Source organism: Microtus pennsylvanicus, chromosome 10, assembly GCF_037038515.1.
Source record: "Microtus pennsylvanicus isolate mMicPen1 chromosome 10, mMicPen1.hap1, whole genome shotgun sequence".
NCBI classification, from domain to species: domain Eukaryota; kingdom Metazoa; phylum Chordata; class Mammalia; order Rodentia; family Cricetidae; genus Microtus; species Microtus pennsylvanicus.
The window spans coordinates 49,700,826-49,722,995 of record NC_134588.1 but is presented as its reverse complement, the minus strand read 5'-3'; the positions used below and the strand labels follow the sequence as shown (position 1 = coordinate 49,722,995).

General features: G+C 43.5%; 1 protein-coding gene across 2 annotated transcripts in view; it reads left to right on the top strand.

Moving 5' to 3' along the window:
* The first annotated feature begins 1,474 nt into the window (after positions 1-1,474).
* The window catches only part of Fam20b (FAM20B glycosaminoglycan xylosylkinase), a 38,902-nt gene continuing 18,206 nt past the window's right edge, over positions 1,475-22,170 (top strand). Inside the window, exons 1-3 of one of the 2 annotated variants that reach the window (XM_075988327.1) lie at positions 1,475-1,614; positions 13,147-13,643; positions 20,505-20,591. In XM_075988327.1, coding sequence (XP_075844442.1) covers positions 13,267-13,643; positions 20,505-20,591 — 464 coding nt within the window. In that variant the 5' untranslated portion in view covers positions 1,475-1,614; positions 13,147-13,266. Of the gene's footprint in view, positions 1,615-1,729; positions 2,358-13,146; positions 13,644-20,504; positions 20,592-22,170 lie in introns of those variants that run through there. The other variant, XM_075988328.1, reaches the window with a different exon arrangement.

The following is a 22,170-nucleotide window of genomic DNA, read 5'->3' as shown; positions in this document are numbered from 1 at the left end:
CTTCCCCCAAGTAGTGACAGGGTCAGAGTCCATCCTCAGTGTCATTAGAATGACAGAGAAGAAGGGACACTTTTGGGGGCAGTGTGTGAGAGGAACTGTTGCCTTCCTCTTTTGCTTCAAGATCTGCTGGTCTGGGAAGAAGACAAGTAGACCCATGCCCCCGTTGGGAAATAAGGCAGATTCTCACTATATCAAGCCAGTTTCCCCAAGACTTGTGCATCCCACAGTCAGATAACCACCCCAAACCTTTGCAACCCTATCCAGTCAAAGGCTGACAGGGTGCCTTCTGCGCCAGCCTGGGTACTCCTTGCAGTGATTAATGCTTCCAGGGCCGCTTTCCCTCACCAGGTTGTCTGGGGTTGGGTGTCAAGTCCAACAGTTTTTCTGGCTCTCCTGATTGAAAGTGCTCAACACACACACACGAATAACAACTAGCCTCACACGGTAATGTATTTGCTCCACACATTCCCACTCAAGCCTTGCAGCGGTCTTGCGAAGCAGGTATGGTGATTAACTGCCATTTTCCACCGAACCTCTTGCTCAGAGATATTAAACGGCATACCCGATAGCGTACTGGAGGGGAGAAAAAAAAAAGACAGATCCATTTCTTTCCTTCTTGAAAGAAATGCCTGCTTAGTCCCCATCCTCCCCCATACAAATTGTATCGCATGAAGAACACACACGATAGTATTTCAGAGTCAGGCAGACTATGTGTAAGTTGAGTATATGGTGACTAAATGTATGCATTATATAGTGGATGCTGTGTATGGACTCAGTGGAAAGGACACACGTTAAGTGAAGGGGTAGGAGCATCTCATTCACTCACCCGGAGTCTAGTGGGTGGGTGCGGGGCTCTGGAAACCGAGACGCGTCTGATTTGCCCTCTTATGGCTTACAGTCCACCGTAAAGGACAAACCTAAAACAACTGCTATTACAATACAATAACCAGGATTTTGTGAAGTGCTACTGAAAAGGTATAGCGGGGAGCTCTACTCTAGTCCGAAGTTGGAGCGACTCCCAGGGTGGGAAGTCTGGCCTCTTTGGGCCAGGGAAGGACACTTTTAGGCAGGATCTCCAAGGAGACGTCAAGACAGAGCGCGAAATAAAGAAGAAAATTATTTCTTCCGAATAGAACTTCACCTAGATGACTGCAGGAAAGAAAAAGTGGAGGTAAGAGAAAAGCCAGAAGCTAGTTTATGAAAACGGGCTTGGTAATACCCGTAGACGGTGCCTACGGAGTTGAACGCCGAGGGAGTAAAGGGGTTAAAGAGGGCGGTCCGGATTGGCCCGGTAGCCCCGCCCACCAGCAATAAAGGCGGGGCTACGCCGAGGGCGCACTGGGATTGGCTGTGGGGAAGGGCGTTCCACTAGGACCGTACCAACAGCCAAGCGGCGCGGAGGCGGGGGTGGGTGTGGAGCGGCCGGCTCCGCGGTGAGCGGCGCCCGGGGAATGGCCGGGCCGGCGGTGGGCGGGAGCCGCAGTAGCGGCGGCGGAGGCTGGGGGCGGTGAGCGCGGCGTGGGGCTGCCCCTCCCCGGAGGCGGCGGGGGCGGCCGGGGCCCGCGCCGCACCGCACCGCGCGGGCGGCTATGGAGCGAGCCTGAGGCCCGTCAGGTGAGCGGCGGGAGAGGGCGCGCGACCCCCGCCCGGGAGCGGCCGGAGGGAGGGCGGGAAAGCGCGGGCGGCGGGGGGCGGGGCAGCTCCCCCTGGGGCCGGATGCGGGGCTCCCGGCTTCCCCGCGAGGCTGCGGGCGGCTCGGCCGGTGAAGCCGGCCCTGCCGAGGCGCCGACGGTCGGGAGTCCTTGCGGTGACCGGTGCTCGCTGCCGAGCGCTGTCCCCAGAGGCTCCCGGCCCTGGCGTCGCCCTCCCACCACGCAGAGCTGGTGTCGGCGGCCCAGGGAGGAGCGCGCTCTCGCTGGGTCCCTACCGGGCCCTTATGGTTGCCGAGGAGCGCGCTCTTGCTGAGCCCCTATCGGGCTCGCATGGTGACCGCCGGGGAGCGCGAGTGACCTGCAGGCCCCTGGGCCGGAGAGGGCAGCCGTGCCCTGGGGTCGCGCGCTCGGAGCGCCGTGGGCACAACTTGAGATGAGACTGTAGTCCAGAGTGGGCTGCGCTGGCGGCGGTTTCATTTCCGGGTGTGACGGCCCGGCGTTTAGGAGCGGACTCAGACGTAGCCTTACTGTTGGACATGAACGTTGTCAAGCTGTGTCCTTGATTGTGGAGTCTGATAAGACATTATTTTTAATCAGGCGCCCGTTCTCTGTCACACTTCTGATAAAAAGGAGAAAAGGGGGAGCAAGGCGAGGATGGTCCTCATACAATTACTTCGTTTAAAGACTCTATCTCCAGTAGGATGGGTAAGGAGTTACAATTTGGGAAAAATGTTTAACATTGTCACTTGGGTCTAGAGCCAGGTGTCAGGGTCATTTACTCAGCCAGTTTCCCCCTGGAGGTTTGGTGGCTCACGCTGGAAGGAAAAAAAAGAATGTGATCTTTTCATTGAGGTGTAGACTTTGATAGAATCAGTAATCCGGTAGAGTCAAGATTGTCATTTATTAACCATGCTTATATTTCTGGGGTTGTAAATTCATGCGTGAATTTCACTGGGCTGGTGATTCTAGTGTGCTTCTCATTTCTTGGATTTATGCAAGACCTTTGAGCTAAACTGAGAGCACTCCGCCTGTCATTTACCGTCCTGAGAAACAGATTCAGGAATTAAAGATGCCAAATTATTTGTGTAGGCTCTGAATTTAAAATTATTGTATTAACTTAATAACTTTTTTCTCGAGACAAGGGTTTCTCTTTAGCTTTGGAGCCTGTCCTTGAACTAGCTCTTGTAGACCAGGCTGGCCTCCCTCTGCCTCCCGGGATTAAAGGCGTGTGCCACCACCACCCGGCTTAATAACTTTCTTAAAGTTTGTGAAGGTGTTGGGCTTTGTGTCCCAGAACCAGCATTTACCCATCAACAAGATGCCCTTTCCACATTTGAAATGCTTATCTAGGTGAACAACGTGGGGCTGGCTTGGTGCGTCCCTTTAATCCGAGCCTTCGGGAGACAGAGACAGGCGAATCATTCTGAGTTTGAGGCCGGCCTGAGCTACAGAGTGAGTTCCAGGACAGCCAGAACTGCTGCACAGAGAAACCATGTCTTAAAAAAGAAAAAAAAATTCTGGGATTAATAACTTTCCTTTGTGACAGTGGGGTTGATTTGTTTCCTTAGAGATAGTGAGAAATAGGCACACTTTGTTTAAATATATGCATATATATATATATATATATATATATATATACATATACACACACACACACAAAAGTATACTTTGGAAAAAGCAAGTCACTGGCTTTTATTTTTCATAATCTTATGTCATGATTATTTGCTTTTAGTCATGTCTCGATTTCCATTTCAACTTTTTCATAGAGCTTTAAAGCATCTGTTGTTTTTAAAAATCTTTTCTGAATTTTCAATCCCTAAATGAAATTTTCTGTTTGCTTTTAGGACATGGATTAGCTCCCTATGACTACCATTTCAGTGCTATTAGTGTAAAGTCAGAAAGTTCAGCCTTCAAATTGATAACCATTTACATTTTAACACTTGGTGAGTGCTAGGGTCACATAGTAGAGACTGTACTCAGTTACAGTGGAAAGATACACTGATGGAAGGTCTGTCTGTAATTGACTTTGTAGATTGGGGTAGGGAGCACAGTTACCCTCAGACCCTGCAGTTATAATGATAGGGTGTATAGTAAGTGTACATCAATTATTTGTTAGTTGAATTGATAAATGGGAATTAATGTGAGGAAAGCATAGATACTCTGGTGCTAAAACTGGATTTTTAGCCCCCCTTCAATAAAAAAATAAGTCACTGCTGTGTGTTTCAGATTTCTGTTGGAAATGCACTATTAAAACGGGTGTCTGCAAAGGTAACTGTGTGTTGGTGCTGTATTGAGAGTCAGTCCTGGGTTTATATGGCGTTCTAGCCATCTGCAGCCTGTCGATGCTCTGGTCATGAGGAGCTGCACACACTCTCCTGCTGCCTTCACTGGCTGAACAGTTCAGTGGATGGATGCATGGTTAGCCAGTGTTTTATCTTAATAGAACTTGGAATTCTTGGTGTAACCATACCAGCAGCATAGGTGCTGACCGTCCTCAGGCCCTTATATTGGAGATGGAAAAGGAAGAGTCTTTCTTAAGAACTCTCCAGGATTTGCACATCTCTCCCTCTTTTCCTTCTTGGGGTCTGTGTGACTAATGAGCTCAATAACGTGGGCCTGAGGTGTGGAACAGAAGTCCCTACTTTGCTACTGAAATTCCTTTCTGACTAACTTATACTGTCAACATGACAGCGAGAGCTGCCTAGAAGAGAGTATAATGCAGAGATCCTCTGCTGCGTGGGTTTGGTTACAGAAATTAATAAACTACTCTCTAAAGAATAAAAAAGGCCTTCTGATGCAATTTTTGTTCTTGCCAAAAACAGAAGAAATGCCATTTTTAGACCTAGAGAGTCTTGGGGATGCAGAGCTGAGGGTCAGATGTGGTGCAGAACGAGCCAGTGTGCTTTGGCATGTTTGAGGTTAGTATCTTGTGGGAAGGTACTGGCCACGGTAGAGAAGACTGTTATAAAAGGAGGCCAAAGGACATGAAATTATGGCTGCATAAGAAGGAAAGAGCCAAGTGCAGAATAGTGAAGTCTATTAGTCCGTGTTCTCAGGTGTTGACTTTCTCTGTGTGCGTACCTTTGCCTCATTTATCTAGTGTTGGGTAATAATGTATTAAATGCTAATTCTTACTTTAGGTATACTTCTGTGAGAAAAGTCTTACAATACGTTATATCCTTTGTTTCTTTTTAAGCAGTGTGGTCTAATCCTTCTTGCCTCAAGTTGAGGATTATTAGCATCCATTACTGACAGTAATTGAACAAGGATTTGAGATGATTGTGAAATGTACGCTGCTGATGCTGTTTACCCTTGCGTTTACTTCCTGTATCTGCCTTGAAAAGTCTGCCTGTCTTCTTTCACGGGTAGGAAGCTGTATAGCTTCTGGCCTTCTGTGCAGCAGTACCTAGGTCCTCTGCTTCCTGAGATCACATTTAAGATAGTTAAGTAATAAACTTATTAAGTTCTGTAGACTCTTTGAGCAATAGTGGCTGAACTTTGTAACCACTGTGTGCTTGCCCAAAGACCTTCTTAATTCATCTCTTGTTCTTTTCCCCTGACTTGCATCCCGTATATATGCATTTTATGTTGTGTGTTCTTCCTGGAGACAAAATAGGAGTGGGGAGAAGATTTGGTGGATAAAGTTCTTGCCGTGCGAACACGAGAACTTGAGTTTAGATCCTCAGCTGAGGATCTGAATAAAAACTGAGAGCTCATGGCAGCTTTTTATCCCAGCACTCTAGAGGCTGAGACAGGACCCCCTGGGTAAACTGACTAATTAGACTAGCTCAGTCAGTGAGCTCTAGGTTCAGTGACGAACTCTGCCTCAGTAAATAAAGTGTAGGATTGAGGATGGCACCCAGTGTAAACCTCTGGCCTTCACATGTGTAAACACACATATACATATGAATACCACTCACACATGCACAAAAAGAAAGTAACATGGAAGTCCTAATGTTGGGTCTTCTTCTTCTTCTTCTTTTTTCTTTTTAAAACCATTGCACAGGGGCTGGTGGTGTACACCTTAAATCCCAGCACTCTGGGAAGCAGAGGCAGGCAGATCTCTGAGTTCAAGGCCAGCCTGGTCTACAGAGTGAGTTCCAAGATAGCCAGAGCTGTTATACAGAGAAACCCTGTCTCCCCTGTCTCATAAAAGCAAACAAAAGAAAAGAAAACCATTGTTGGTAATATTTGAAGATCTGATTTCAGCCTTGTCTTTTATATCATTCATATATCACTTCTGGGGAATATCTTCTTGGACTTTGTCCATTCTTTCTGCTAAAATCTCTACATTGTTTTTATTCCCAGTTCCAACCAGCATCAGGAACCGGGTTAGCAATAACAGTAGTCTAGAACAGCCTAACACAGCTGTAAATGGTGGTTATGTACTGATGATTGAGTAGGGAAACACCTAGGGCATAGGAAGCCTCATTGTGCCTTGTACCTTTAAAGCACTTTCCACTGAGTGTCTGGGTCACTGCACACTGCCTGTCTCTTCTGTACACTAGATCAAGGCTTGATAAAGATACAATTGTCTGTCTTTCTCTCTCTGTCTGTCTGTTTTCCTCCTTCCTTCCTTCCTTTCTTTTTTTTTTTAAAGGAAGAAAATTTTCCTGATTTAAGGTTTAAATGGGATGGGTTGCAAGTTTTTCTTAATTTATTTTTTTAAGGGAGTGTGGGGTTTTTTGTTGTTGTTGTTGTTGCCCTTTTCATTTTAGGGTCACACCTGGGCCAGGTTCCTCAATGCTTCCTGAAAGCCTGCTTGGTCATTTTTAATTGATGTCCTTCACAAGGAACTGTTAAAAGACTTTACATGGAAGAGAATTATTTTTCAGATATTATATGGATGTTTAAATGGAAATGAAAATATTAAGGAAGATCTAACAGTCCAATTTGGACTGGGAATTAGATATTTTTAATATCTATGCTCTAAGTTGCTCTCAACACTTAAGTTTTAAGATCTTTAAGCTTTAAATAGTTTTAAGAATAAAGTCATTATTAAGCATAGAGCAAGTTTTCTGAATGAAAGACTAGTGAAAGGCATGCTGTATTTCTGATTTTTGTATGAAATAGAATTTAGGTCATGCTTCTCACCTGTTTGAGTTACATTGATCATGGTGGAATTATATTTGTTCTAAGGGGCAAAGGATGTAAACTCACAACAGCTAATACAATGTGACTCTGCTGTAAAGTCAACGCCAGTTAAAAAAAATCAAAGGGTCGGGCTGGAGAGATGGCTCAGTGGTTAAGAGCACTAACTGCTCTTCCAGAGGACCCAGGTTCAATTCCCAGCACCCACATGACAGCTAACAACTGTCTGTAACTCCAGTTCCAGAGGATTTGACACTGTCACACCAGTGTACATAAAACAAAGCTAAATAAAATATTTAAAAAAAATCAAAGGGTCAGTACATCAGGGTGAAAGTGTCTTGTGCCCTCTGTATTAAACGGTTTGGAGTTTTGCTGTTGTATATACTTTGGCTGAAATACAAAGGTCAGGCATTACAGGCTGAGTATGTGTAGTATGAGTGATAGCAACCTTGCACTGCATGATTATAAGTAAGGCTGTACAGTATGTAAGTAGATTTTAGTAAGTGCTTCATATTAGGGTTGATATGCAATGCCTCTCCCAAAATTGTGTATTGGAGCTTGGCCCCAGTGCACTGTTCAGAGATGAGGCTCTTGGGAATTCACTGGATTATAAGAGTGCTAATTCTTCAAAGTCTACTGATGAGTGACTGTTAGCTGGAAGTAGAGCAGTGGGGGTGCCTTTAAGGAGTGTGTCTCATCACTAGACCTTTGCTCCTTCTTTCTGCTTTCTGCCATGTGCTTCCTGTCATGTTCTGCTTCATCTTAGGCACAAAAGCAGTGGAGCTGGCTGCAGATAGACCAAAACCTCTAAACCCATAGGACCAAATAAATGCTTCCTCTTTTAAGCTAATTAGTTCAAGTATTTTATCACAGCAGTGAAAATTGACTAACACAGTCGAGACTCTAGATGGAAGTTTTTGTCCCACCAGGTCCCACAGCCATTTAGTCCCAAAGAAACACACAGAGGCTTATATTAATTATAAACTGTTTGACTTATTAGCACAGGCTTATTACTAATTAGCTCTTATGACTTAAATTAACCCAATAATTTTTATCAATGTTTAGCCACATGGCTTGGTACTTTTTCTTAGTGAGGCATTCTCATCTTGCTTTCTCTGCTTCTAGCTGGTGACTGACTCTCTGCCTTTTCCTTCCCAGATTTCTCCTGGTCTGGTCTGGTTGCCCCAGACTGCTGCCTGACTACTGACCAATCTATGTTTTACTAAACCAATAAGAGTGACAAATCTTTACAGTGTACAGGAGCATTGTTCCATAGCACTTGTGTTACTTCTAAGGGACTGTTTCCTCCTAAACATCTACAATACATGTCAGAAAAGAAATAAGCACATAATTTTACAATAACTGTTGCCCCATAGAAAGTATTGGTAATCATTTACGAGAGTACCTGGTCTAACCATTTATCAATCTGCTCTTTATTTATGCTTAATGATTAATTTATTGTTACCACCCCACTCCCAAATTGTTTTTAGCCATATACCTTGTTTTCATATCCCCAGCTCCACCTCCAGAATATTTAAGATCACCAAAAGAGTTGATGAAAGACATAACACAGAAAGTTCTACAACTGCTTCAAAGTACATAGTTGCTTAAGACAGTAATCTGTTTTTTCTTATAATTACGTAGGTCATGTGTTCTCAGCTGATTGGCTACTGCCCACCTGGTATGGTCTGGGGTCTCATGTATGGATCTGTGCATCTCAGAATTCACCTGGGACTGAAATGCCTTTTATCACTTTACTTACCTTTCTGGCGTTTCCCCTGGCGTGACCAGACTAGCTGGGTGCGTACAAAGCCTCTATCTATATAGGTCACTCATGTGGCAGTGTAACCAAACATAGTAGTTAGATCCAAAAAGTGAATGTGGAAATTGCCAGGTGTCTTAATGCCTAGGCTCAAAAGTGGGACGCATCTACTTGTACAGCCTTTTGATCAAAGCAAGCTGCAAAACCAGCTCAAATCAGGAGCAGAAAAAACAGACCCCACCCTTTGGTGGGAGGAACTATTGATGATTATCTGTGGAAATAGTCAACAAGAAAATCTTAATTCAATTCAGATCCGGATAGATAGCCTCTACAGTCCCCAGAAACCATGAGGAGGTCCTTTGACTTCCATACATGTCTTGGGTGTGTTCGCCCATACATTCAAAATAAATAGGCAAACGTAAAAATTTTACATTGAGATCCTGTTTTTTTCTTACAATTACCAAATCTTCAGTTTTGATGAAACCAATGCTTTACAAAGAGATTGGTTCGTAATGGGGATGTTATAGTTTGTAGTCAGGATGGGGACAAGAAAAGAGCATGCGTAAATGTGGTCACATACTAGCTATTTAATAAAGTCTCCCTGTGTCACATGTCCTAGTCCTCTGCACAAAGTGTAACTGAATATTATGTGTTCTGTGGCCCTTCACAGTCACAAGGCTTTCGTTTGGTAAAATTCTCGCAAAGAAACTTCTGTTCATTTTCACTGAAACTTTCATTTCTCATCGCTGCGAATAAAAGTTGGGATTAGTGTGAAGTTGTCGAATTGGGCCCATTTAAAGGGGCTCAGCTGTTGACGAGGCTTGGAGCCTCTCTAGAGCTGTGGCTTAGAGGACCCCCCAGTAAATATTGGGCTAGGTGTTGTCACATTCCTTAGTGTATGGTTTAGACCCTCATAGGCGTTTCTCTGTATACCTTCATTGCATCATCACTGGATTCTCGAACGGAGGACTGTGTACTAAGATATCACATTTCCTTCCCTCTGAATCTGTGAAGCTCTTGTAGAAGCACTTTGCATTCTAAGGTTTGTCCTTCCAAAGATGTGTCACACACACAGAGTGGTGATATATGTGTGTGAAGAGTCAAAGTGTGGCAAGCCCCACATGGGCTGCTGGGAGTGAAATAGGGTTCCTAGGAAAACTGCTTATAGAGATCTGCTTCCCAGAACTCTGCACTCTGGGTTCATGCCAGCTTTTAGTGTGGAGACTTGGCAAGTGTTCCACTTACACAGCCTCTTTTATATTTAACACTTTCTGAGTTATGCTATTACCCTGAGTCTACTTGTTCTTTGAAGTAGGCTCTGTTCCACATAACAAACATGAAAACAAATGGCCATAGTATAACTGGACAGTGTTGCACTGTGAGCGTTTTACAGCAGGAGATGAGGACCTGAAATAGAGCAGGTGTACAGTGCTACTCTGGGAACACTAGGGAGGTTTTCATGGGTAGTTTGGAAAATACCCAGTAACCCTGCTTTTATTATCTGAAATAGGTGATCTTAAAAATTCAGCTTGCAGTAAACTGCTTGCCTCAAATCAAAAAGGATACTAATAATCATCATTTAAAAAGCCTGAAAGCTGGGTCGTGGGCACCCTTTCTCGAGTGTAAAGGAGCTGGGGGGGGGGGTCCTCCTAAGGAGCTATATTTCTGAGCAAGGCAATTTAAAGCAGAATGTAGTTATGCACTAGTGAGAAGGAGGGAGGTGTCAACATAGAGGATGGACAGGGACTAGAATGCCCTTGAGATGGGCTGTGAGGGGAGGATTAGGTTTTAAACAAGAGGTGAGGAGAAAGGGATTTTAAGAACATTGAGAAAGAATGGTGGGAACAAAAGGTAACTGTACATACAACAAGGGGAAACCAGCATCGCTAAGTTAGTTCACTGGTGGAAGCCAAGATAGACAGTGAGGACTGCCTCACTTAATACCGCTTGGAGTAAGACTTTAATGCCCTATTAAGGAATTTGTAGAACTCAGGATGGTCAAGGGACTAATGAGGCTCTATTGAAGCCTACAGGTCCAGATAACTTTTTTCCAGGGTCTAGTAGGAGGTGCTGAGCACCACAGAGCTCTGGAAGCTGGGGTTATGGAAGTAGAAGTCTTTGGGAAAGAACAATGCTAAGTCTTTGACAGGTATGTGGGTACCGCCAGTAATTCCACCACTCACCACACTGAGATGGCTTGAGTTCAAGGCCAGCCTGGACTACATAGTGAGGCCCTATCTCAAACAGTTTCTCTCCTTTCAAAAGAAAGAATAGTGATATACTGCATGCAGTCTTTTATTTTACCTGGAAGTGGCAACTCATCAATCACAAACATGAAAACTTACTTCTCCTTTTCCCACGTCTGTTCCCACTAATTCTTCAAAGATGAAATTGATATTGTAACAATTGAAGAATTCAATTCCCTCTATAAATTTCTGCTCTACCTGAGTAGATGAATTGTTTGCAGGCCTGAAATGATGAGTATGTTCTATGAGGCCTCTCAAAAGGTAATGATATTTCAAAACTTAGAAAAAGCTTACAAACTGGGTTTCAGATTCAAACCCTTTTATCTTAATTTTGGGACTTCTAAAACTTAAAGAGATATGAGTGGGGTATATAGCTCAATTTTAGAGCACTTGGTTAGCATTCATAAGGCCCTGGGTTTAATCCCCAGCAAGGCAAACAACCCCAAGCCTGATGTGATGGGGTGGTAAGTGTCTACACTCCCTGCAAGTGGGGTGGGGGTGGGGGACACAGAAAGATTGCTTCAGGATTAAGGCTAGTAAAGCAAAACAGGTTTGGAAGGGCTATTTTTTATAATATGAGGGAAGGTTATTCTGCATAAAATATGCACAACCATTAGATATGTATTATCAGAGTCTAGTTAGCCAGACTGTAGTGCCAAAGTGCATTTTATGGAAAGGCAAAGCCTGTGTAGCTGTCCCCGTTAGCCAGAACTGTTCATCTGTGACTAGGTGGGGGTGGAGGTGCTGAAGATGCTGTTTTCCTGTTTCCTTTATCACTGCACCCTGCAGTGTGTATTGTTGAACTAACGGATGAAACAACAGTATCATTAGAGCTAACACAGTAATCCACTCTCCTAATACTGCTGTTGTGCATAATTTCCAGGAACTGCTCTTACTGAGCTCCATGCCAAGTCTGGTACCATCACAATTACATTGCAGCATAATGGAACCTATTACTTTGTGTGCTAACTTAAGAAACAACTAAATAAAAACAATTACATTTTTAGTTGTACTCACACAGCTTTTGTTCCAGCTTAACAGTGTTATGAGAAATGGTGATCAAACAGAACAGATGGCTGGGGATAATTCAGATTTGAATTTAACTTTCACTTTCTGCTTCCTTCATGAAAGGAACAGGAAGGAATGGTTGAAAATGAACGTCACATCAGCTGGCTCAAGAAAGGCATTGCTCAGAATTTTGCTCTTGGGTTGTTTCCAGTTGTTAAAGAAGCAGCCTTAAATTTAGATGGGAGTGTCTCAGCCCAGTTGTTTGCTCTGTTTTCTGTATTGGTCTTATTTCTTAGATTAATGGTTTGAGCTGTTGAATGAGTTGCAGAATGAAGCGATACCCTATTATCTTGTCACTTATTTTGTCCCCGTGCTGTACAGTACAGGCTGTAGGCATATAGCAGAGGAAGCTTGTGCACATTTGAAGTGGCCTTGTGGGGCTGGGTACTGCAGCCCATGTCTATAGCCACAGCACTCGGGAGCTATTAGCAGGAAAACCATGAGTTCAGCCTTGAACTACAGGAGACCTGGTCTCAAAAAGCGAACAAAGAAACAAAGCCCAGTGGAGTGGAAAGCAACCTCTCAGCATACAAATAAACTGAATTTTATGTTTTGACACCCTCTGTCACTAGCCCACACTGGAAGCAGCACTCATTTAGGTCCATGGCATTAGTATCCTTGCTGTGTGCCTCACCATTGAAGACAGTGGTATTGCTCTGGTTCACGAGCAGTCTGATCATATTCTTAAACAGACAGATGGTATAGGGGAATGTTTTTCTTTACTTAATCCATCCAGATCTGATTATCCACATTTTACCAGGAAAAATAATTAGTGGAGGTCTGATTAAGGAGAGTACATGTCTGAGTGTTGTGCTTAGTCACAGGAATAACAGTTATGGCTTGTCTGATTGCTGAGTATTTGTATTTAAAAAGGAGTTACACCTCTTTCCTGGACTCTTGTTGGTATTCTCAGGAGTACCCGCCATCCAAGGTATCATGTGGATGGGAGCTGGGAAGATTATCAGACATGACAAGGATTCACTTACAGATTTTGAACAGTAAAACTTGGAGTTAAGAACTATGCGCAGTTCAGTGTTTTTTTTCATTTTGATAATTTTTGGAAATATATATATAAAATAGCCAAATGGCTCCTAGATGACCCCACTTCCTAATTAAAATGGGATTTTTTTTTTTTTTTAGAATTTTCCATGTACCCAGGCAATATCTTTCTTAGGACTTTCCCACACTATTTTTAGTTAATGGGCCTTCTCAAGCTGAGTTTTAGCCATCTATCACTAAAAGGGTAAGTAACATATTAGGCTTGCAAAATGTGGAGGTAGAAGGACAGAATTTCTGATCATGTTGTGTTTTGTACTTTGTCCTGCAGGAATTGGGAGGCACTGGTGAAGAAGTAGGCAATCATGGAATCGCCTTGCTAATCATCTCCACCTGTTCTCCTTGACAAGCCAGTGAAAAAGTGGGTTGAGGAGAAGGAAAAGAGGCCACCATGAAGCTGAAGCAGCGAGTTGTGCTGTTAGCAATACTCCTGGTCATCTTTATCTTTACCAAAGTTTTCCTGATAGACAACTTAGATACATCAGCAGCCAACAGAGAGGACCAGAGGGCTTTTCACCGAATGATGACTGGCTTGCGGGTGGAACTGGTGCCTAAATTGGATCACACCCTGCAGTCTCCTTGGGAGATTGCAGCCCAATGGGTTGTGCCCCGGGAAGTGTACCCCGAAGAGACACCAGAGCTGGGAGCAATCATGCATGCCATGGCCACTAAGAAGATCATTAAAGCTGACGTAGGCTATAAAGGGACACAGCTGAAAGCTTTGCTGATTCTTGAAGGAGGACAGAAAGTTGTCTTTAAGCCTAAGCGGTGAGTCTTCATCCTAGGGGTATGGACTGGCTGTTGATTTGTTCACCTTGGGGTCTATATAAGAGTTTCTCCTTGCTATTCTTTTCAGTAAAATGACAGCTTGTACATAGAAGTTTCTGTCTTGCCTGGGCCTTTTCTCAGTAAGGCATTTTCATCTTGTTTCCTCTGCATCTGGCCTGTGGCTATGTCTCTCTGCCTTTCTTCTTCCCAGAATTCTCTTAGGCTGGTCGCCCCACCTGTAAGTGACAAATCTTTACAGTGTACAAGAGCATTATCCCGCAGCAGAAGCAGTGATCTCTGAGTGGAAGAAATCTATGGGAACCTGTTTTGGTCCCTTTAAGTCTTTTTAAAGAGCCAGCTTGTGGTGGTTCCGTCCTATAATCTGCACTCAGGAGGGTAAGGCAGAAAGACTGTTAGAAAGAGGATAGCCTGGCTGTATATAGTAAGGTATAAACAAAAGACTGAAGTTTTGGACAGAATGAACTTTGATTTCTCTGAGGCGTTGTTAGTTTGTTGGGTTGCTTGTTTTGAGACAGTCTCACTGTATAACTCAGGCTGACCTCAACTTGGTGATCCTCCTGCATCATGCAGGCCTGAGCTTCCATGCCTGACTGTTGATTTCTAAATCAACTGAAGGTATACTAAATACCTTCAGTGTGGTAAGTATTGGAGGTACACATTGAATTGAGTAGAAAACAAGCAATTTGTTGATTTCCCCTCACCCCACCCCAAAGTATAATTAAAAGCTGGATAGCCAAAGATCAGGAGCTACATGGTTAGAACGGACTCAGAATGGGGGACATCCTGTCAGTGCTGAAGCAGTGACTTTCATCTAGGGCTTTCATTGGGTTTTGTTTTTGTTTTTTGAGCAGTTTCAGGTTCATGGAACATTTTAAGAAAAATACAAACAAGTCCCATTAATTACCTTTCCCTCCAGTTTTTTTTCTATTATTACTGTTGCTCGTTAATCCAATTGATGACCCAATAATACTATGTTAATTAAAGTCCATTGTTTGGCTGAGCATAGCAGCACACACCTTTAATCATTTGGGAGTCGGAGGCAGATAGATCTCAGAATTTGAAGCCAGCCTGTATACATAGTAGTTCCAGGACAGCCAGAGCTGCATAGTGAAACCCAGTTTTGAAAAAACAGAAACCAAAATAAAAAGAAAAACATCCATAGTTTATATTAAGGTTCACTCTTTAGGGGTATATTCTGTGGATTTAGGCAAATATCCATCACTGTAATATCTTGTGGTTCTCAGCCCTAAAAGTACTCTGAGCTCCACCCTTCCCTCTCTGCCCTTGAACCCCTGACACCCACGGATCCTGCTGTTCTCATAGTTTTCTGTGAATGAAACAGAGCTTGATGATTTGCATTCTCTTGCACATAGTTTCAGAGTCTGACACTGAACGTTTTTTTTCATCTCTCAGTGAAACTTTGTAGAGAATCTTACCTTTACATTTCTTGCTAGAGTAGAGGCAGTAATGTGTGGGGAAGACATATAAAATGTAATTCCCTTATTACACATTTATCAACAGATTTAAAAAAAAAAACAGCTGGCGTATGGAACCATTTAGAATCCCAGAAATGAAAGGAGTCAATAAAAATTGGCAAGTTAAAAATGGCAGCGAATCCAGGTGTGTTGGCACATGCCTTTAATCCTAACATTCAGGAGGCAGAGGCAGGAGAATCTGTGAATTTGAGGCCAGCCTGGTCTACACAGTAATTTCCAGGACAGTCAAACTGTATAGAAAGACCCTGTCTCAAAAAACCAAACGAAATTCAGGCGAGCTGTTGTGAATGCAAACCTGTTATCCCCGCACTTTGGAGGTAGGCCTTGAGCTCTGATCTGGAGTGCACACCATTTGCCAGGCACTACACTAAATACTTTCAACGCCTGGGTCAGTTCAGTCTCTGTTTCCACAATAAGAAACTGACTTGACAAAGTTGCCTCATAGTAATTTAGTACATCAGAGTTTTTAATGGCTTGTATTCTACCAAATACAAGCTGTTTGTATTCAAACAGTTCCTTTGTTTGCTTGGTGATGTAAAGCACCTATCATGAAAACAAAAAATGATTAACTTACGGTTTTTTTCTTTTGGTGTGTGTATGTATGTACACATGTGGACACATATGTGTCACGTGTGTTTGGAAGTCAGAGGACAACAGAGAAATCAGTTTTCTCCTTCTACCATGTGGGTCCCAGGAACAACTCGTGTCATCGGGCTTGGTGGCAGGTGCTTTGACCTGCTGAGCCATCTCATTTGTTCACTAATTCAGTTTTGAAGTGTAGTTCTTAATCTCATGGTTTGTAGCTTAAGGGATTAATAACATAGGGTATTTAGGGGATGAAAAATTATATGGAAAGAAATTAATTATGACTACGCATGTTTAAGTGATCTCCGTCCACTATTTGCTCACTAAAGAATAAAGGGTGATACGGGATGAAGTATATCGAAAGATAGATATTCCTGACAGCTGTGGACCATCGGTTTTGCAGAGATGCCTGAGGTGTTCAAGGAAGGTATAAAGGCGGGCAGAACAGTCAGACTGATGAAGAGGAGAGGTGTCCAGAGCATAGTCCTCGTCAGTCTTGCTTCATCTCCTGTCTGTTACTGCTCTGTACCACTGCCCTACACCCTCCTCTTCCAGATCCTGAATGGCATCCATTCTCCTTCCCCTCTTAGACAGGGTCTAGAACTTGTTATGTAGATCAGGGTGGCCTTAAACTCAAGAGATCTGCCTGCTTTTGCCCCTGGTGCCTGGATTGAAGGCCTGTGCCACTATGCCTGACCCCCTCATGTATCTCTGTGCGCCTCAGTTTTATGTGCCTCAGACAGTCCATCCTCTACAGCCTAAGAACAGAGGACCCCAAAGTCTGGCCTTCTGCCTGAGCTCACTCAGCCTTATTCTCCCTTCAGTCTTTATTTCAGGCTTGGCGGAGCCCAACTCTTTCCTACCCCAGCCCCAGGGCAGTCTCTTCTACCCAGCACTGTGTACAACTCAGGTGGGAGTGTTGCCTCCTTCAGTTACTGCACACACTGGTGTGAGTTCTGACTCCAGACCTTGTCACATATAAGCGAGAATGGGTGTGGGTTGAGGTACTCAAAGAAACATTCTAGACCTTGAACACTCAACAGAGTGCTATTCTTACCTCTAGGCACTCAAAAGCTACACATAGCCCTGCTGTAGTGAAAATTCATTTCCGTGCGCAGACTTGGCTGTCCTTCACTAGGATAGGAGTGATTTTATTGGCGGTTACTGTATGAATTCTGCTGCTCTGCAGTGACTTAAGATGGATCATTCCTTGTTTCGAGGAGAATCTTAGTCAAGACATACACCTTTCTTTACTTTCCTCTGTGGTCTTAGCTTCCTGGAGGCGGGTTCATGCCCTCCTTTCAGGGTTGGGAGTTATGTTCAGGTAGGTGACATATGTAAGGTTACAGTGTAATACCATGGTTTATGTTTTTACTGCATTATAAAAGTCCTCCTCCTCCCCCAATTTAGTGTATCCATTCTAGAAGTAGATTGATTTTTACAGGCAATAGCTGCAGTTATATTGGACAAGGACATAAAGCAGGAACCTAAGGTTAGATCAACGTGAATGAATGATCTTAGTGCATACTAAAAGGGCCTTTGAAGATTACAGGTGAGGAAAATGAGATTCAGAATCCCAACTTTTCATATTTCACAGTTAAAACATGAGCAAAGAATTCAGACGTTGGGGCTTGGAAGATGACTCAATTGTTAAGTTTGATTCTCAAAATCCACATAGAGAACATCAGGCATAGGGTGGGGTGGGGTTCAGTGGGTAAAGTGCTTGCTCTGCAAGCATGAGAGCCTGAGCTGGATCCCTAGCATCTGCATGGAAAGCCAAGAGCGGTGACAGCAATCCTGGTACTGTGGGGGTAGGGACAGGTGGCTCCCCAGGGCTTGCTGGCTCAGACTAGCCGTTTTCGTCAGTGTTCTACTACTGTGAAGAGACACCATGACCAAAGCAACTCTTAAAAAAGAAAGCTTTTATTTGGGAGCTTGCTTACAGTCTCAGAGACTGGCAGAGAGCATGGTGTCAGGCAGGCATGGTGCTGGAGAAGTAGCTAAGAGTTACATCCCAATTCACAAGCAGAGGGAAACAGAGAGACAGACAGACAGGTCCTGGCCTGGGCTTTTGAAATGTCAAAGCCCACCCTCAGTGGCATACTTCCCACAGTAAGGCCATCTGGACTTCAACAAGGCCACACCTCCTAATCCTTATAATCCTTTCCAATAGTACCACTCCCTGAGTCTATGGGGACCATTCTTACTCAGACTGCCACACTAGGTAAAGCAGTAAGCTTCAGGTTCAGTAAGAGACTGTGTCTCAAAAATAATAAGGTAGGATGCAATAGAAGAAAGATATCCCTGCATCAGCCTCTGGCTTCCACACACACTCATACAGGCAAGCATGTGTGTGTGTGTGTGTGTGTGTGTGTGTGTGTGTGTGTGTGTGTGTGTGTGTGTGTGTGTGTGTGTGTGTGAGAGAGAGAGAGAGAGAGAGAGAGATCTTAGTACTGGGGTGTAAACTTAGTACTGGGGAAGCAGAGTTAGGGGGATCCCTAGGGCCCACTGACCAACCAATAAGTTCTATGTCAACAAAAAAATGATTTAAAAAAAAGTTAGATGGGGACTGAAGAGATGGCTCAGCAGTTAAGAGCACTGACTGCCTTTCTAGAGGTCCTGAGTTCAATTCCCAGCAACCACGTGGGGTCTGATGCCCTCTTCTGGCATACATGCAGATAGAGCACTCACAAATAAAATACATAGATAAATAAAAGTTAAAAAGAAAAGAAAAAGAAGTTAGGTTGTGCTTAAGAACTGATACCCCATTCATCTTCTAGCTTCCACGGACATGTACACATGCATAAACATACAAATTTGTGTACATACACAAAACACGCAAACGAACAGCACAGATTCTGACCTGACTCCAGTGTGGTTCCTTCACTTTGACTCTTCTACCTCTTTGCTCTCGTTTACCCTCAGAGTTCCTAGATGCCTCTAGGTTCATGCACTTCACTCTAGGCAGCCTTTGGCTATATTGGAAAGGTCGGTAATGCATCAGCAGGGGGAGTATGGACTATGCCGAGGTCCTGAAATGTATTCAAGGACTGTTTCCCCAGCTGTATGGCACCTACACCGGTGGTAGAGGGAGAAGTGCTTGTTAGGTGTCAGCTCCTGCTGAGTGGTATTTTTTAAATGACAATTTAAAGCCAGCCTGTATAAACCTAAGAAGCCTTGTACTTGTCCAAGTAATGACTTGTACTTGGAACTTTAATGCATGGCATGTGGATCAGGCTGAGAAGAAACTGATGCCACCAAGATGCACGATTGCCTTCTCATAGGTCTTCTTCATCATTTGCCTTGAAAATATGTGTTTCACTTTGTATTCTAAGGTCATTGAAGGTCATTACCCTTTATAGTTCCATTTTCCACTCAATGATTGCTGTTTCAGCGTCAGAAATCCTATGTTCAGTGGGACTGCTCTTTACTTGAGTTTCAGCTTTTCTTTCACAGATTCCTTCCAAAGCCCTATAGGTCCTCTTTGGTTCAGGAGTGCAGGTGAGTTCAATAGTTTTTCCTTCCCAGTTAACAAGTTTAAATTGTGTCTTTAAAAATGACTCATTGGGGCTAGAGAGATGGCTCATCGGTTAAGAGCACTGCCTGCCCTTCCAAAGGTTCTGAGTTCAATTCCCAGCAACCACATGGAGGCTCACAACCATCTGCAATGAGATCTGGTGTCCTCTTCTGGCCTCCAGGTATATATGTAGGCAGAGTACTGAGACTACTGTATACATAATAAATCTAACAAACAAAAATAAATAAATATGACTCGTTGAGCTGGGCAGTGGTGGTAGCACACACCTTTATTCCCAGCATTCAGGAAGCAGGCAGGCTGACTTCTGTGTGTTCCGGGGTGGCCAGGGCTACACAGAGAAATCCTGTCTCGAAAAACCTAAAAAAAAAAAATGTAATGCACGTGGCATAAAGTCATCAGAATGCTGTTTGAGATAAAAGAGACCTTAGAATTTCCTTCAGTGCAGTTCCTGGTCTTACAGATAGATAAGGGATCTCTAGAGACAGAACAGAAAGGTTTTGCTCAAGGCTGTCCTATCACTACCAGTCCTGGATAAACTTGAAAAAAGAACAGGGATGGTTATTCAGACTGCTGTACGCACCTTTGCCTTCTCTTTAACAAAACTGAGATGTCAGGTAGAGCGTCCCCAAGAAATTTAGACTTCTATAGTCCTTACAGTAGGCATTCTGGTAAGCAAAGGCATTCTTTGGTTTTTCAGTTACATTAGTAAGCATTTTTAAAGACATTTATTAAGCTGATAGAAATACAAAGGTGATTCTTTCTTTTCAGAAACTCATCTTGTGGTTGTTGTGCTTAAACTACACTGGCTGGGTGGTGGTGGCACATGCTTTAACCCCAGCACTGGGGAGGCAGATGCAGGCAGATTTCAGAGTTCAAGGTCAGCCTGGAGAATCACACAGAAACCCAGTCTTGAAAAACCAAAAAAGAAAACAAAAACAAACAAACAAAAACCCCACTATACTAGGAGACATTTTTAGAAGTAAATGTAATGTCATCCATGTTTTATTCAAAGAATGATTGCTGAGGTAACAACAGTGTTAGGTTTTCGTCTAGACTCACTCTTCATCTGCCAGCCATTTGTGTTAACACTTAATCCTCAGGGTTGACAGAGAGGAGTGTGGAACAGATCAGGCCTGCTGAAGTGTGTTTTCTACCTTGTGCTGTCGCTTCCAGCACTTATGGAACTCATATCTATATCTGTGCTTCCCATCCCCTTTGCAGCTATAGCAGAGACTATGTGGTAGAGGGGGAGCCCTACGCTGGTTATGACAGACACAATGCAGAGGTGGCAGCCTTCCACCTGGACAGGTATGTGCAATCTCTTACATTTCCTTTTCGTCATCTCTTCCAGAGAGAACTTGTGTACTTCCCCAAGAAGTGAGTGATGGGGGAGCGGGAAGAGGGGAGGGTGGGGGAACTGTGGTAGGTATGTGAAATGGAAATTGATGTAGCAATAATGTGGGCGTGTTCCCTGTTTATAACTTATGAATTAGTGCCATTGTGAAAACCTAAAATTTGGGTGCTGTCAGAAAACTGCAATAAATCTTTAAGACATTGTGTGTGTGTGTGTGTGTGTGTGTGTGTGTGTGTGTGTGTGTGTGTGTGTGTGTGTGTTTTGCTTGCATATATGTCTGTGCATCACATGTGTATCTAGTGCCCAGTGAGGCCAGAAGAGGACATTGACGTCCCAGGAACTGGAGTTACAGATAGTTATGGGTTGCTGTGGGGATGCTGGGAACCAAATCTAGATCTTCTGCAAGAGCAGTAGGTATTCCTAGCCAGAGCCTTCTGTCCAGCCAACAGGGTTAAATATTTTTAATCCCAGATTTTTACTTCCTATTACTTCACTTCGTTCTTGGCATGCTTTATGTCATCATGGTTGAAGATATTAATAAGTAAATAAAATGTCAGGGTGAAATCAGAAGTTTGAGTTCAAATCTCTGTATTGAATTGGTCGTTAATTGGGCCTCCTAGCCTTGCTGTTTTGTTTCTGTTGTAAGGAATACTGACTTATCCCCATACCTGAAAATACATACATGGGATTTAGAATGTGTTTTGATATTTTTTATACAAAATATATACACCTTCAAAAGAAACAACAAAATCACCATGAATTATCATATATAACCAGCACTTAGTTGTGACACACACCTATACTCGCTATACAGAGGAGACAAAGACATGAAGACTGGGAGTTCAAGACTGGTTTGGGTGCATAGTGAGATTAAACCAACCTCTGTATAGCAAGATGTTGTCTCAGAAAACAGGATACAGGGCCCTCTAGAAAGAGTGATACTGCTTTTACAGGCACCCATTAGCCACGCTCTGGCATCCCAGTTCCTACTCACAGGTACTCTTTCAGTCTGCCATGGTGACAAACACTACAAGACATGATTGTGGGCTTGGGCAGGAGGTGACTCAGGTAGAGCATTTGCCTATAGGAAACCCCATGAATTGACAACAGAAGAAAAAGAAGCTTTTAAAAAGCATACAAGGAAATCAGAAAAGGCAAATTTTTGTCTTTTTCTGGACTAGGAAGAATTTCTCCTATTTTTTCACACACACATTGTAGTGGAATATGGTCCTCACCAACGCAGAAGACTGGGGCTGGAGCTTTGTAGTTAAGAGTATTTGTTGCTCCTCCTGAGGACCTGGGTTCAATTCCCAGTTCCCATACAACCATTCCCAGTTTCAGGAAATCCAGCAGGCATGCAAATTGTGTACATACATGCAGGTAAAACATCCATTATATAAAGTAAAATAAAGTATTTTTAAAAAGAACAAGCAGAATTGAACATGTGGTGCACTCCTGTAATTCCTGAGGTTAGACAGCTACGGGAGGAGAAGCAGGAGTTTGAGAATAGCCTAGGCTACTGTTTAAAAAAGA